Raw genomic sequence first — 15,656 nt, 5'->3', positions numbered from 1 at the left:
GGCTGGAATCAATCGAAAGGGGGCGCTGTGACCAAAATGGCGGCGCCCGAGAGAATTTTGTGAAGACGATCGACGGACCGATTTTAAACCCCATTTAGACATATAGAAAACCTCCGTAAAAGAATCATTAGTAATTTATTCAAACGTAATACAGGTTCGTTTATATTTGATCATTTCTTGACTAGGAGTCTTGATGTGGAAGTTTTTTTTGTCGTTTGGTTTGTGTTTTATGAATTATCGATTCACACTTTGTTGATCGTTTCTTCAGCAGTGAAAATGGAAGTTGCTTGGTCGCGTCAGATTGTCTTAGGACTTTACAGACGTCTTCTGAGGGAGGCAAACACTCTCAGATTCACTGACAGAGACTTCTACAAAAGAAAGATACGAGAGGAGTTTCGGAAGAACATGCAAGAGACGGATGATAGCAAGAAGCTAAGAGAAGTAAAGGTGACCGAATTCGAAATTGAACTCCTGTGTTTTAATTAAATATGTTGAGAGACGACCAACAATCGGCATACTAATCTTCTCAATGAGAATTTTGAGTTTTGGTTGGGCATCTTTATGGAGCGCTTCTGTTGCAAAAATTGATTTAAAAAATCTGATTGTTTTATCCATTGTGTTTGAAATTTCATTGTCCAGTTGAAGTTGGTAATTTTTGTTTAAGATTCAAGGGTCAACATGATATCACTCTATTTGGTTTATTAACCCCAACTCTCCTGAATCCTCTGCTTTCAATCTGATTTTACCTACACCCTAAGGGGGTCAGGGTTAAAACCCATCTCTGACAATCTTTTGGTTCTTCGTCTTGCAGAAAGGATATCATTTCTTGGAAAGAAAGTTAGGTGGATTGGTTTGACAACAGGAAAACCGCAAAAAGAAGTTTTGTCCTCATCAAAGTGTGCGTTGTGCCAAAACTGGACATGCCTACCTAAATCAAGAACAAGCTTCTTCAGGAGGTCCGATGCAGTTACCAGTCATCCTTAGTACACTTACAAAGGAAACCACACCAGAACCAGGAACTGTTATGTTTTACAGGGAATCAGAGAGGCAGGTGTATAAGCTACGTTAAGCTCAGTGTAGGGAATGGTGTACCGATATCAATTATACTTCAGGCATTGTGCAAGATTCATTGCATAGTATGTCACCATATAAATTCATTGTTATCGGGTTTATATTGCTTCATGACTTTTTGATGAGTCATGGAAATGTATGTTGTCATTGGCTATTTGTTGAAACATGAATGTGTCTGTGATTTGTATCTAAATAATTATAGCTTGTTTGTGATTTGTATCTGAATACAGCTTCTGTGATAATTTTGTTTCTTTCTGACAGGCTTGTGCCTGAATATCAGTTCCATTTCAAAACTTTTCTAACAAAAATGAATGCATAAATATGTAAATACTCCATAGTTTGCACATGATAACAAATAAAAATTTAATCGGACATTCAACACAATGTGAAGACTTCTACCACCTGAGTTTTTTTCAGTGTACAAAACCGAAATGTTTCAAACAGAAAAAAATTAAATATAGTCATGTATAAAGACTGTAGGAATTCAAGAGAATTCAACATAGAGCAATGAAAATAGCACAATAATGCCAAAGAACTAGCTCTTCACATTTTAAATAGAAGTTGAAATAATAAAGTCTTTGAACTTGCAAGGTAACTGAGACAGATGCAATGGGGGTACATAATACATCTTTCACAGTAACAGTAATACTTCACTTCTGAACCAACAAAACCTTTATAATTGGAGAATAATCGTAAATCTATAACAAAAAGGGCTGTTCTCTTATTTAAAAATACATATTTCACCCACCTGGCCTCGCACTAAATAGAGGCAATTTGCTCATATTCCAAATATAGGCTTGTGGTGTACAACGTACACAGTCCACGGAAACAGGCCGTGCCTACCGGTGAAATTTCCTTCCTCAAACGCGATAGCGTTATCTCCAAATCGAATGATACCGTTCCCCATAAAAAAAATTATCTCAGTTATTCAGCAGTTTATTGCCACATTGTCCAATTGCACGAAGCAGCAGTGACCACAAACTAGGCCTCAACTGCAATATCCCCGTGTTGATATTTTTGGACTAAAAACGCAATTCACCAGGAATTCTACAGCCTCCAGAATTCAACAAGATCAAAATACATTGTAGTTGAGTTTAGTCAGTCTTAAGACAAGTTCCATGTCTGACAAAAGTCAAGGGACACTGGTTTCCCTTTTTTACGAGAAGGCCAGATGTGAGGCGCCTGCTAAAGAAGATGGGAATGATTTAAGAGAGGGAAATAGGAAACACCATGGAAAGAGCTGCGACACGAGTGTCTGTATTGTTGGAACCAACATGGTGGATTATGCTTCAGTGCGCATGGACAAATCACACAATAGCTGCATGCTGTACTTAACACGTAATGCATGAACAGCCATTTTAGTTCCAAAGTCTGAAGTCGGATCTACACTCTCTATATACATGTACAGCTCTGGGAAGCGCTATCCCTCGTTTTTGGCGTTATAAAAATCTGGACTCCAACAAAACGGTGTTTTTTTATTTTTACTCGGCTTTCTGCCATGACTCGCCACTGTAGGTATCCGTCACAACGGATATCACAGCTCTGCGCTCGGAAGACTCCAGTTCGAAAGCCAGTTTGAAATTTTACAAAAATACCATGCACCCGAATGAATTAAAATGATCTGACTCACACACACAGACACTATACAGTCACAAAAATAAAAACTCATCTTACTGACCTGCAGTAAAATAATTGGAGTACTAATGAATTAATTTGAAGTACATCAATGCGGGGTACGACAAGACTTGGAACAGCCTGAAATGGAACTGGGTCACAAGTCAAGTCTGTGTCGTCCCCATAAAGTTGGATACAGTCATGAACAACTCTATGTCCCTTCCCTATTTGAAATACATCGGGCCTGCTCAAATAATGCACCTCCCCCGACGGATTTTGGGAGCGCCGTTGCTCCTACACCCTCCAAATTTACGGTTAAATGTCGATTGCGCATGCCTCTCATGCAAAAAAATCCAACGCGTGGCGGACAGGTAGATACCTATTTAATAAATCTAATCCGGGTAGTAGCCTGCTTCCCAAGAAACATTTCCAGGAATTTCCACTGTAAACGGGTGCCAGCCTGGGCACGATACGAGTCACCATTTCGACTTCAGGCTTGCGAATCTGCGGGGGGGGTGTACATCGGGCACGTAAGGTCAGAACACTGTCTCTTTTTTTATGATTAGACAGTCCAGCCGTTGACGTTATGACACTAACGCCGTTTGAAAATGAGTGAATGATGCATGTTCATAATATACAATGTAAACGCATCAGTAAGGATCACCCACATTTCCATGCACGTTCTTTCGCAAGACTGTTGTAACGATTGTAGGTCAACTCGCCCCCTGACCGACTCGCCCCTTGCCAACTCGCCCCCTGACCATTGTAACGGCTAAACGGCCAGCGCGTGCGGTCCTAGTGGAGGTTGGCTGCATGGTAAAAGGCCAATGAACCTGTGGGAAACTTGATGAAATCAATGAGTGTTATTGCACATAATAATCGAAGAGACTTGATGTCGGTGTAAGCCCAAATTCCGGCCACACTATACGGAATCCGATTCATTACGCAACAGTGCTGCGTTCACGCGAAACCGGTCTTTCCGCAGTACGGTCTCAATCGTCCTGTCGTGGTAGTACACAGCCACAATCGCGAAGTTGTAGGCGCAATCGATGCACATCAGCGCCAGCGCCATCATGGTGAAACCGTCTCCCAGCTTTGCCAGTATCTCCTCACTGGAAAAGCATATCAGCCCCACAAAGAGGACGAGAAACACCAGCAAAAACTCCACCAGTAAGGTGCTGATAATGCAGAGTCTGATATCGCTGTACACGGGCCAAACCAGCCTTTTCAGGTGCTCCAGTTTTTTCCTCCGTGCGTCGAGCTCTGCCAACTTGTTACCTTCACTCGTGAGGCATTCCCCGGGGCGTCGCTCGAGAGTTCTGGCGATGAGCGCCATTCCAGCTTCCACCTCCTTGATCTTCCGTATCAGGTCGCGGTAGGTCGGCAGGTTCTGGTCGACGTAGAGCGACTGGGCGACCGGAACAGCGGCTATGATAAGCTCCAGGACGTAGGCCGGCGTGTGGGCGGTGCCAAAGACGCACGTGACCGCGTTCAAGAAGGCCACAAGCAAGAGCAGCAGCCGCGCGAAGTTGTTGATGTAGACGGTGGTGTTGGAGATCCACGTGAGGTCCCCGGAATTGGAGATGCAACGCCAACGGCTGACGCCGGAGGCTACGAGGTTGCATACAAACTCGGTGGTCTTACGGCCTGCCAGAGACAACAAAGCAATAGATAAAGTTCAAGTAAAACAAAATCAGCGTTTAGGCGTTTGTTTTTGTTTTCTGACAGTGTTACCAAGGATGTCCCAATCTGTTGCCATAACAAAATACCTTTCTCGACTTCTGTATTGTTATTTTGATATGCTTAAGATTATCTCTGTTCAAATCCAACAAGGCAGTCCTTTTTTGTCTGACCATGGTCGGAAACACTGATAGTCAAACAGAAATCTCGAAAAGTTCTCCGTACTTTTGGACTTTATCCTTGATTTAGGGCAATCGTACATACCACTTGTTGCATTCCACAGATACAATCAGATTATCGCATACCCAAGACGAGATAAGCTAATGCGTATCATAAACTTCCGCTTCGGATCAGTATACAGTCACTCGCTCTGCAAACTTCCATGATGGGTTGCCTGGCGTGTTTCTACACCCTCCTCCATGGTTTGACACACAAGGTCACTTTTCGTTTTTCTTTTTTGTTCTTCAGGCTTACGTAGTCAGAGTTGTGGAACTAGTTTCTCTTTTTGGAGGGGAACATTCTTCTTGTCGTAAAACGAGCCATTTTAAAATGCAGTATCTGCCAAATGCTCTGAGTGCCGACTTCAGCCACACTTGAGGATCTTTCTTGATCGGACTCCTAATATCTTTTAGTCTTGGGTCAAACCAATCAAACATGGCTTGTGTTCCTACCTTTGGAAGATGAGAGACACGTGACCGCAAGTTGGGTGGGAAACTCAAACTGCGCGGTCAGCAGCGCCTCCACATCGGGTATCCGCGGTAACGTGGACGGCGACTCGACTGTGCAAACACCTGGCGAGGATAATCCGCTTGTTGTATCGAGGGATTCTAGGGACGGCAGCTCGGTCGTGACACGACCGAAAACAGAGGCGTCTGATGAAAGTGTCTGTATCAGGGATGACGGTGGTAGTAACGATAACGAAGATGATGATGCAAGCGAGGTTGCATCATCCACAACATCGCTGCTCTGTTTATATTCAGGGACGATTGGCTTTAGACAGGTGTCGGCGTCCTCCCATCTAAGTGAGGATGGCTGTAGTTCTGGGGACGAGGTCGAAGAAAAGACGTCTGCAAACAGAAACAAAAACTCCTATGAATTCTTGGTCCATTCGTTTAAATCTCAACTTAGAGAGGGAAAACGGACAGCATTTTTACAACACGTCACAGTCGTATTTTGCCAACCGTCTGCTGGCGAAATTGCAGACGGTGGTCAGTAAAAACAAAAATGTTAGTGTAACTTCTCAAGTTTTGAAAAATATCACGAAGCTGTATCCACACACCAAAATAAACACTACTACTAACTTCTGAAGCGGGTGGGGGGGGGGGCTTGCCCCTGCCCCCACCCTCCTTAGTTACGCTACTGGGTGATACATCCACAACTGATTGGCCATCCATGGACAAGCAATACACGAGTTAACGATGACGCAGCAGGTTAGATTATTGCTCGTCAATTAGAACAGATGCTAACAGGGAAGTCGAGGCCTATATAAACAGGAAGTCGCTCCAATGTTGTGAAAATGAAATGTTTGATGCAGAACTTTACAGCAGGACGAATAATTTCCTTCCGGAAACTCTTAAAGCCATATCGATTATTAAACCATGCTTGGAATTTGTTCAGTGACCATGAAAATGGCTATTTTGTGGCCGCAAATATCTTAATCGTTATTGCAGGCTAGCATTGTTTAATCAACCTCGAACTCTAAAACCATTAACCGAGACTGAGTTTGACAGCTTCCTGCGTCATAACTTGTGCATAATTAACAGGGAAATATGGCCTGACCTCCGTCACCCCATGCTATAGGAAAAGATGAGCCAGTTGAGCGTGGCTCTGGGTGGAAAAAAACATAGCATACATTCATGGAAGCCACCATCCACTCTATTTTCCTATACGGATTCATGTGTGACTTTACAGCCGCATTCGAACGCGACTCAACATGGACTCCATCGGTCGAATACTAATTATTCAAGAGATCATGCGTATAACAATTCGAAGGATCCTATTCGAAGGATCGAAGTGCATAACAAGCATTGCTGCAGCATTAAATTTTGATACTCGACCGGTCCCGGTTAACAGGAAGTTGGGGCGGGGCGGCCATTTTGTTGTGGCCCCTCACAATGTCTGGGACCAAGAGAGGCTTGCAAAAACAAGACACGGGTACTGAGGTAAATCGACATGCATGCGAAAATGCCCCACTGCCTTCGTGGGGCTCGGGAAACCCTGCAGGGTTAACCAACATCAAAGTGCCCATGTTTGCTCAACATTAACGTTGGCGTATCTATCACTTTTAACAAGAAGAAACAATACAGACGATCCCCATCATGGTCCGCTTGTTTCTATTTTATTCAAATTGTGATTAAAACAAAAGATGTAAATTCCTCACTTTAAATTTGACATCCAATAAACTAACCAAAATGAAAATAATTGTCAATAGACAATTGTATCAAAACTTTTATAAATGGCCCGTTTTGATTTTGTTAAGTAAATCGGAGAAGTTTACAGGGTCTAGAACCGTTTTTGACTAACAATAAAAGACCCACACAACAAAAATTGTGGTTAAACTGGTGTTAATTTAACACCCCGGGTGTTATAAAAGAACCGCACACAGTCTGGTGTTATCCTCTGATAATCCTCTGAGCACCACAGTGCAGTGTTTGCAATGCGTACATCAAACCGTGCAGGTAGGAAAAGACCCAACCACGACTGCTGATAACTTACCCCGGCTCAAGATGTTGGCCCCTGTTTGATCTGCCCGTTGTACTCTGTGCGCCTCCTGGAGAACCTGCACCAGCGATTGTACAAGGACAGACAGGGCATCGTATCGCTCGCATTCCCGTAAGGCATCGGCCAGTTCCCGGACGGTGCCCTCCCACCCTACCAATGCCTCCAAGGTCGGCCGTTTGCACTTGCAGCCCCAAAACCTGACCTGTGAGATGACAAAAAGATATTAATTGGATCTAGCCATTTTGACATTTTGCATAATGCTCAGCGTTTGAGGTGGACAGGCACATTCTTGTAAACTTGCCGAGTCTTGGTCCAAGTCTTTGTCCAAGTGTAAGCAAACTGGTACCCGTATTCCTCCTTCGTGCATAGTAGGGAGCTGCCTAACTCTCATTCTATTTCATTGCTATACCAGGCTGTAGGACTAACCTTTTTAAGAACAGCCCCATTCCACTTTATATCAATTTATTACATTCGTAATTAGAGAATCTGCACAGGCATTCTTCTGGCTTACAGAATTTATCCACTAATAGAGAAACGAAACATAGTTCAACCGGCTGAAAGAGGTTTGGTCTATTTTATCCGTTTAATTGTTTATTAGTTTGAATAATAATAATTATGATTAGTGATTAAGTTTTTTGTGTTTGCCATTTTCGTTGATGTGCTTTTAATCTATTTTACATGTGTTTAATTATAATATGTATCATTCTTGTAATCTGGCTTGCTGGACCACGATAAGAATGAAATAAACTAATGAATGAATAATGAATGATCTTATTTCCTTAATTTCTAAAAAAATTCCTTTTAACATTAATACCGCGAGCATTTCTGCTTGGAGACGTTACGGTCGAATCCTCCAAATAAGTGACCAACTTCTTTACAATTACACAAAAAAATGATCGCCATAAAAAGTGTGGTTTTCAAAAGTGTTGAACTCTTCCAAAATATTGCAAAATCAGGTGTTGGTTTGTGGTAGATCTATGGCACATGCAGTCAAGGTAGATACTTGATTTTTATCGAAAACAAATTTATTTCAATATACAATAAACCGTATGTGACTTCAATAATGGTACCCAGTTTAACAAAATGGTCTGGTATGTTAGGTTTGACCCCCCGGAATATCACCCACCATGATCATACATATTGTTATTTCTTTTATACAAAAATGTAATTCGAATTTAAGTTATTGTTTATGACTAATTTCTTCATGTTACTCGAGTGGAAAACATGTGGAAATAGCCTCTATGTTTTTCACTTACCTCATTTTAAGCACGACATTTTCGGATCCCATCTCGTAACTTAACTTGGTGGTCACTCGTGGTTTGTGTGGTTCACTTCTTAGAAGTACATTACTGTACTGATAAAGACCGGCCTTGCGGTATGCTAAGTCTTTTACAAGAAAGGTCTTACCTCCTCTGGCTGAAAGCCGAGCTGTTCTAAGACCGTGCGGTAGTCGTTGTTGCCCAACGGCTGCTCGACGTCTAGCAGCGTGGACAGCTGGATCGTGGTACGGTAGAAATTGGGCAATGTCCGGTAGGGCGTCTCGCCCAGCGTCAGTGCCGATTTCGGAGTCGCCGGTGAGAACATGGCGGCGAACGGAGGGTCACACCGGTGTTCGGTACCGTCTCGGAGAGGGAACACTACCGGGCACTGGCCAGCCTGTGCCCGCTGTTTAGACCATAATTTCGAAGTGTCCAGTTCACTCACCCCGTTGGTGAAGCCATGGAGTTATGGTGAAACCACAGGTGAAATCACGCGTGTTTTGTAATGAGCTGTCCTCTACTATCCACGATCGTGAACACATGAAGGAATGTGGCAATCCACGCAAACAGCGTGGGATCAGTAACACGTTGTTCGAGCACTGATGTCAGGGACGTGCTAAGTCACACGTCAGGTTCAGAGGGCAAAATAATTCATGATCCTACTTACAATCAGTGAGTGTGCCAGCTCTTGGAAAGACGAGCCGTATCCGGCCACACAACGCAATGTGTATGACAATCTTGAGAATACTTGTGTGTACAGTACATGTACACGTACATGTACTTCTGCAGTACATAATGTACATGTACAAGCACCCCGGTTGCTCCACACCCCTAGCCTACTTAACAAAACTCAAGGTCAGCGCGTCTCGCGGGTTCCACAGGGGAAAACCCCCGCATGACGTCATCGGTCGCGCACGGTCGACGGTCAGTCGTGTGTCCTCTCTCTGTGGTAGTGCATGTATAAACAGCATCACATGACGCTTGCTAAAATCAGACAGTTGGCCCCGCTTCGCTGGATTCCACGTTCTGGGTGCGTTTTCACGTGACGAGCGCGTGCATCATGAACAAAAAGCAAAACACTTCCACGTCATTTGATTAAAATCTGGTGAAACGGATCGAGACACGGCTTCGGGTGTCTGGAATTTAATACAACTGCATTCACGCGCACAAAATCTTATTCTGTCCTATTCTGATCGATGAATTCAGTGAGTTGCCTCCATGGTTGAACCGAGTTGTCTGAGTTTGACAATTTTTTCATTGTATTGGTACAAATATTATATCATAGGCAGCCCGAGTGGATATCTGGGTCCCCCCGGCCCCATTCCAATCTTGATATGAACACAAGCTGTGTATCATTAACCCGTAGGTTAAAGCTCATTTGCTTTCACTTTCAGTTCTTCCTTAAGGAAAATGTGAGCCCCCGGTGCCCCCAATATACCCCACTGTCCATGGGTTTTTAAATAATTACCCTTCAACGAATTGAACATTAGCGTAGTATGATGACTGACCCGATCAAACAAACAGTTACAAGCAATTTTGTTTCAAATATTTCATCACAATAAGGACAGTGCGCATTTATTTCATCTTGGTTTTCGGGATCTTCGACAATAATCAGGGTAAAGACTGATTTCTCTTCTTTAGTTTTGATTTTGACACAAATTACATTTTAAACTACCATTTAATATTCCATAAATACAATTATATACAGATTCATTGTACACCTGAAAATAATTACAAGAAGACGGCATCGAGCGTTCACCTCGGATGACGTTTTAGCTAGGTCTATATTTGAAAATCAAATTGAAATCGCCGTTGAATGTGTATGTACGGGTGTGCGATACTCCCCGGTCATCATGAAAACCAATATCTGAGTCATAATCGTCCCTGGCTACTCGGAAACATAATCTTGTTTATCTCACCTTGTCTCTTACTTATTACTTTTCTCATTATTTATGAATAGCAAAGGAGAATTCCTATTTCCATATTACGCTCAAACGAGACAAAATGACATAACCTATGAAAAAGACGTTGGCTAGAGATTCATTCGCTTCCCAAGACAAAATATACTCATGTTGAAGGTCACCAACGGTCACTGACATTCTCATCAAGCAACAGAAAGCAGAGAATTTACTTTCAAATCCAGTAGCGGCGGTCGTCTTCCTTCCTCCATGCTAAAACTCAATCCCCAATGTAATAATAACGCCAACAATTTTAATCCCAATCGCTGTGAACCCTGGATACGGGAAACAAAGATTTTTGTTTGAATGGCCCAAAGCGCTCATACACGAAAAAGGCAAAAAAAAAAGTTCCACTTCCCGGAATGCGGATTTCCCGTTGAGTGGTACACTGGTGGGGTCATATTACTAGTTGAGCAAGCCGGAACGATAATGTAAACTTCCCCACTATGCCGTGTTCTGTTATAGTCATGATGATTATAGAGGCCTGTTGTAGCCTTTGGTTTATGACGTGGTCGGTGGGTCTGATCCACCGACTCGGTAAGACTATAGAGAAAGTGTCCTTTCTCTATAAGATGGGGTGTATACCTCAAAATGGTAGAATGGAGACCTTGCAAGTTGCAATAGTCCAGACACGAACAGTCGTGAGTTAATCGATTCACAGGACGGGGCATTACGTGACGTCCTTTCCCCCTTTCTAAGAAATTGATCAACAACACATGGTATATTGAAGACTATGAACTACAACGGATACTGGCAGAGAGAAGTCTTTGATCCAGGTGTGGATGGGGGGGGGGGGTTGAAACCCCCGCTCTATAACAAAAAATATGGTTTAAAAAATGGAGAACATAATTTTTAAAAATAAAGTGAATTTAAAAACATAAAAACGAGATAGCAACCCATAGATTCCTCTTTTATGTGCAAACTGGTCCGCAAAAATGAGGCATTAAAAGGAAATCTACGACCTGACCCCCCCCCCGTAAAAATTCCCGGATCCACCCCTGTGATCTTCCCTGTTTCGGTCTTCAGATGTAACTTTCTTCACGTCTTCAACGGCAAATTATGCATCATTTTTTTCTGACCAAGCTTATGCATTTTCATTATCTGGATAAATTTTAGTCCTAACACGGAAGAATAAGAACACTTCAGCCGTTCGGGGAAAAATGAATTGGAGATAGTACAACTAGCGTATTCCCGGAGGCCAAAATTTTATTCGTTCTCGCTCCTGCATGAGTGGGTTCCTGCTATACTTCTAAAAGTTGATCAGGGTCATGGACCGGAACGCAATTCTGTTTACACAACACAAAGCTTACTAGGATCATAGAGCTACAAACCGGGTTTGTAGCTCTATGCTAGGATAAAGACTATATTCGTGGCTCCGGAGAATTTCTTCATAAGGAAAGTCTGACACTTCAACAGGGGAAGATTCCACGAGGCATGACGACTAGTCTCCTCTCGAGACTGGCAAAAAACCTTATAGGAAAGTACATTGCGTATCCCAGACCGGGTTTTTTGTTTTATCCGGACTCCGTGAGAACGCTGTCCTCCACAAAAGCAGTGAAAAGGAAACGACTACGACTACAATGTAAGCAGCCCGCTGCCACTTCTGATGCTCAAGCGGTGCGCGCAGTGGACTGGACTGTCGCACCCTGCGCTTGCGTGAGCGTGAGTCCATCATAAAATCCACTCCAAAAGAGTGAAAACCACTCCAAAAGAGTGAAAATCACTCTAAAAGAGAAGCCATTTAAAGGACAGCTCTTTTTGAGTTGTCCTATGTTATGGCTCCTTGGCAAAGTGGAAATTTCACTCTTTGGAGTGGTCTTCAATCTTTTGGAGTGGTTTTCGCTCTTTTGGAGTGGTTTTTGTGAGGGCCTCACTTTTTCTGAGAGTGAATTTTTCGCTCATGAATTAATAGAGATATGTCATCGGTGAAACAGAGCAAGCAGTGACACTGTATCTGACGGGAGCTTGGACCTGCCAAGAAATTAACCGTTACAAACGCCTTCATAGAAAGCTAAGAATGTGGAACTGTACCCGCTTGAAATTCAAGCGACCACCTGTGACACACGTTATGTTTTATGTGTGTGTGTAGCGACGTTGTTGTTAACTCTGACATTCTTGGTGGTGAGTGGTTGAATAGTGATGAAGATGGTATTATCCAATTTCAGGTAGGTCTTCTATTGCGAGAGGGCGGTCCACAGGTCTAACAGTCCGTTGCACATGGGATTCTTTATTGTCAGGCTCCGTGGCAGTGCCCGTGACCGAACTCACCGCGTTCCACTTGCGCCGCAACCGGAAGCGGTCACGCAGCGAGTTCCGGAAGGATTTGTTCTTGAAGGTGTAGATGATGGGATTGGCGCAGGAGTTGAAGAAGGCCAAGACGATGAAGGCGTCCTGGAGAGTGCTCAGGAAATAGTCGCCCTTGATCCCCAAGGAGCCGATCAGGAAGGCGAACTGGAGCGGACCCCAACAGATGGAAAAGGCCACGATGACCAGCAGCAGCATCTCGATGACCTTGCGGCGGGTCTGCAGCAAGGAGAAGGCCGGGTTGTTCCGGGAGTCGATCTGCTCCAGAAGGTTGCGGGCCTGCCGCTTGAGAGCTTGGATCGTCTTCACGTACGTCACCAGCATCACCAGGAGGGGCACCATGTACTCGACGGTGAAGACACCAACGGCCAGGAATATCTGGAAGCCACCGTTGCCGGGGACGATGAACTCGCAGTTCCCGCTCGGAGTAGGGACGGTGCAGTACAGGTTGAAGGATTTCTCCACGGCGGCGAAAACCCAGATGGCAACGATGAAGTGCCAGGGGCGCGTCTTGCTGAAGACGGTGCGGTACCACAAGGGACGACAGACCGCCAGGTAGCGCTCCACAGACAGTATGGTCAGGAGGCCCACCGAGGCCATGATGGACGTCCACATGAAGAACTTTGGGAAGATCACGCCGCAGTATAGCCGGCCCAGCGCGGTCAGGGGCACCGCGCCGTGCCAGTCCGTTGGCCAGGGGATAATGTTGATAGACGTGAAGAGGTCGGTCAAGGCTAGGGCTAGGATCAAGGTGTTGGTGGTATTCTGCCGCTTCTTCTTACTGATATACACAACGATAACTAACAGGTTACCCACGATCCCTAGGATGCCAAGGCAGAGTTGTATGATCGTCAGCCACTCCCAGTAGACAGTCGCCATCTTGTTTCTCTCCAAACAACGGCTGTATAGATTTATCTTCACTACATCCCACGACGTGACTTTTCAAAGAAGTGCCATTTACAGCAGCTATATCTCCCACTCTCGGCGGATCTCGCCTCGGATGTTTGTACACCTCAGGTAGAACAAACCTGGGTAAATACTGGAGAGAAAAAGGAATCTTATCAACCGGTGTCAGATACTCCGGTGTTAGTTACATATTTCTTATGTGTTGGCACGAATGCTCGGTGCAATACCTTTTCAAAGCAACCACAAAATTGCATTATACAGTGCAAATACTGACGACAGTGGGATTCTGGCGCGTTTTTCTTTTTAATGTATCTGACACCACTCGGCCGGCTATGATAATTCGATGTCTGAATTCATTATGAGCTATCCCATAATGTAACGTATAGGCCTTAATCACAACCCTCCAATTCAAATACAAGAGCCAAGGTGTATCGTCAAAATTGAATTAGCAAATAACTGAATGTAAATGTTTATGAAAAAGTCTATACATGTTGATTTATTAATTTACCTTAATATATGACAGTTTGAGGAAGAAGTTAGAAAATTTGTTCAACACAAGAACAAAAATCTCCACTCAGTTTTATGTACAATAAAAAGGTGTCATTCAGCGAGAATGGATGTTGGATGATAATCATTCCAGGCCTCATTTCACCGATATCAATGGTGTTATTTGATATTTTTTAGCAGAGTGCGATGCAAGAATTCTTTCTCCAGTCTCAAATTATATAAACACAATTATACTCTACAGTTAAATGTTAAGACATCTTCAACAACAAGCGCCAGCACTTGGCGTGCGACCTCATTTATTAATTACTATAGGGTAGATAGCGTTGAGATTTTTGTTTTGTGAACATTTATAAAGATGAATTGGAAAAAGTATTCACGATATTTTCGTTGTAGTAAGTTGAAACGGAAATGAGGGGAGTGTGATGTGCCACGGGTGATTTGACTCTCGCGAACATTTTCGAGTTCGCCAGTTTCGATCGAGTATTGAAATCTGAGGATTTTAGAGGGGTGATGTACCGCTGACGCAGTACTGACCGGGCAGTGCCACCGGTCACGTAGATATGCAATCCATCATCCACGCCGTGTTGGCCCCAAAGAGATGTTGACGAGAGCCCGGCGAGATCATCAAACCGTACCGCTCCGGCCAATTTGAGTAACCACTCAGTGAATGGAAGAAGTGAAACTTGAGGTGTTCAGAAAGAAGATGAACTAAAGAAAAGGCAGTGATTTCTGATCTCGTCTGCACAATCTCTCATGTTTCAGCATCACCGCATCAGCATGCTCAGTATTTACCTTTGCCACATCCCTTCTTGCCATGACAACGGGCGCGTGTATACGGCAGAGGTTTTGTGTGCTTAAATCAGAGAGCGACGGACAAGGCGATACATACTGTCAGAATCAATCATGTCAATGAGTCAAACACGAGCCTTGAAACCCGAGACAGGATTCAATGAAGGTAGCAACGAGTAGGTGTCAATTTCGCATTAGAACTTCAAACGCTTTTTGACTTGGTGCACGAATGACCTATAATTTCACAGACTTTTGGGCGAGTGGTTTTGGGCAAAAAATATTGACGACTTCACGCCCAACAATCAACCCAGTATAGAGCGTTTGGTTACACGTTCTTATCAAGTTGCAAGTTTTTTCCCTGAACTTTTGGCAGGTCATACTGATTTTCCAGACATGATATTCCATCTCCCTCTTTAGTAACAGTGTTTCGGTCAACTCTCAACCAATCTCCTGTCTAAAATTTAAAAAAATCTACCAAAAATTCCATATTTGTCCTTGGAGGGGGAAACACGTAGACCGTGAATCTTCGTTCCAGTAGATTATACACTTCCAGTCTTTCCACAGTACAACTCTCATGTGAACTACGTAAAAATTGTGCTCAAGTTGAAGGTTCTAATGACAGAAAATGATCCAACGACTTTCAATAGCAAGTTGGAGGTAGCCCATTGAAGCTGGGCATTGATTGTGCTGCAAACTTCTTTAGGCGTCTTTCCATATGCACGTTTTTGGGCTGCGTTGCGTTCACGATGCGTTCATGCGTTTCACTTTCACAGATCTATACAAAAATCCACTCTGTTAACACAACACGGGTGTGCGTTGCTTTCGGCCGTCAAAATCGCCCGGGGGC

The 15,656-nt window shown here is 43.7% G+C and overlaps 2 protein-coding genes and 1 long non-coding RNA gene across 3 annotated transcripts; 1 reads left to right on the top strand and 2 right to left on the bottom strand.

Annotated features, from left to right (window-relative positions):
- Positions 1 to 2: 2 nt before the first annotated feature.
- LOC147796359 (uncharacterized) lies at positions 3 to 1,455 on the top strand. The gene is made up of 3 exons (XR_015428142.1): positions 3 to 154; positions 269 to 447; positions 812 to 1,455. It is a non-coding gene; the product is annotated as an uncharacterized LOC147796359 (long non-coding RNA).
- LOC110973552 (uncharacterized) lies at positions 1,407 to 9,735 on the bottom strand. The gene is made up of 4 exons (XM_022224448.2): positions 8,494 to 9,735; positions 7,081 to 7,288; positions 5,037 to 5,432; positions 1,407 to 4,332 (listed from the first exon to the last, which is right to left on the bottom strand). The coding sequence occupies exons 1-4, from the start codon at positions 8,668 to 8,670 to the stop codon at positions 3,608 to 3,610; spliced, it is 1,506 nt and encodes a 501-aa protein (XP_022080140.2). The 5' UTR covers positions 8,671 to 9,735; the 3' UTR covers positions 1,407 to 3,607.
- Positions 9,736 to 9,879: 144 nt separating this feature from the next.
- LOC110973556 (allatostatin-A receptor-like) lies at positions 9,880 to 13,486 on the bottom strand. Its single transcript, XM_022224454.2, has one exon. The coding sequence runs from the start codon at positions 13,484 to 13,486 to the stop codon at positions 12,455 to 12,457; it is 1,032 nt and encodes a 343-aa protein (XP_022080146.2). The 3' UTR covers positions 9,880 to 12,454.
- Positions 13,487 to 15,656: the final 2,170 nt, after the last annotated feature.

The sequence above is a fragment of the Acanthaster planci genome, linkage group LG17 (assembly GCF_054643075.1).
Source record: "Acanthaster planci isolate LZ-2023a linkage group LG17, COTS_SCS, whole genome shotgun sequence".
In the NCBI taxonomy this organism is placed as follows: domain Eukaryota; kingdom Metazoa; phylum Echinodermata; class Asteroidea; order Valvatida; family Acanthasteridae; genus Acanthaster; species Acanthaster planci.
Note: the sequence above shows the minus strand (reverse complement) of the source record. Positions and strands in the feature narration are given on the sequence as shown.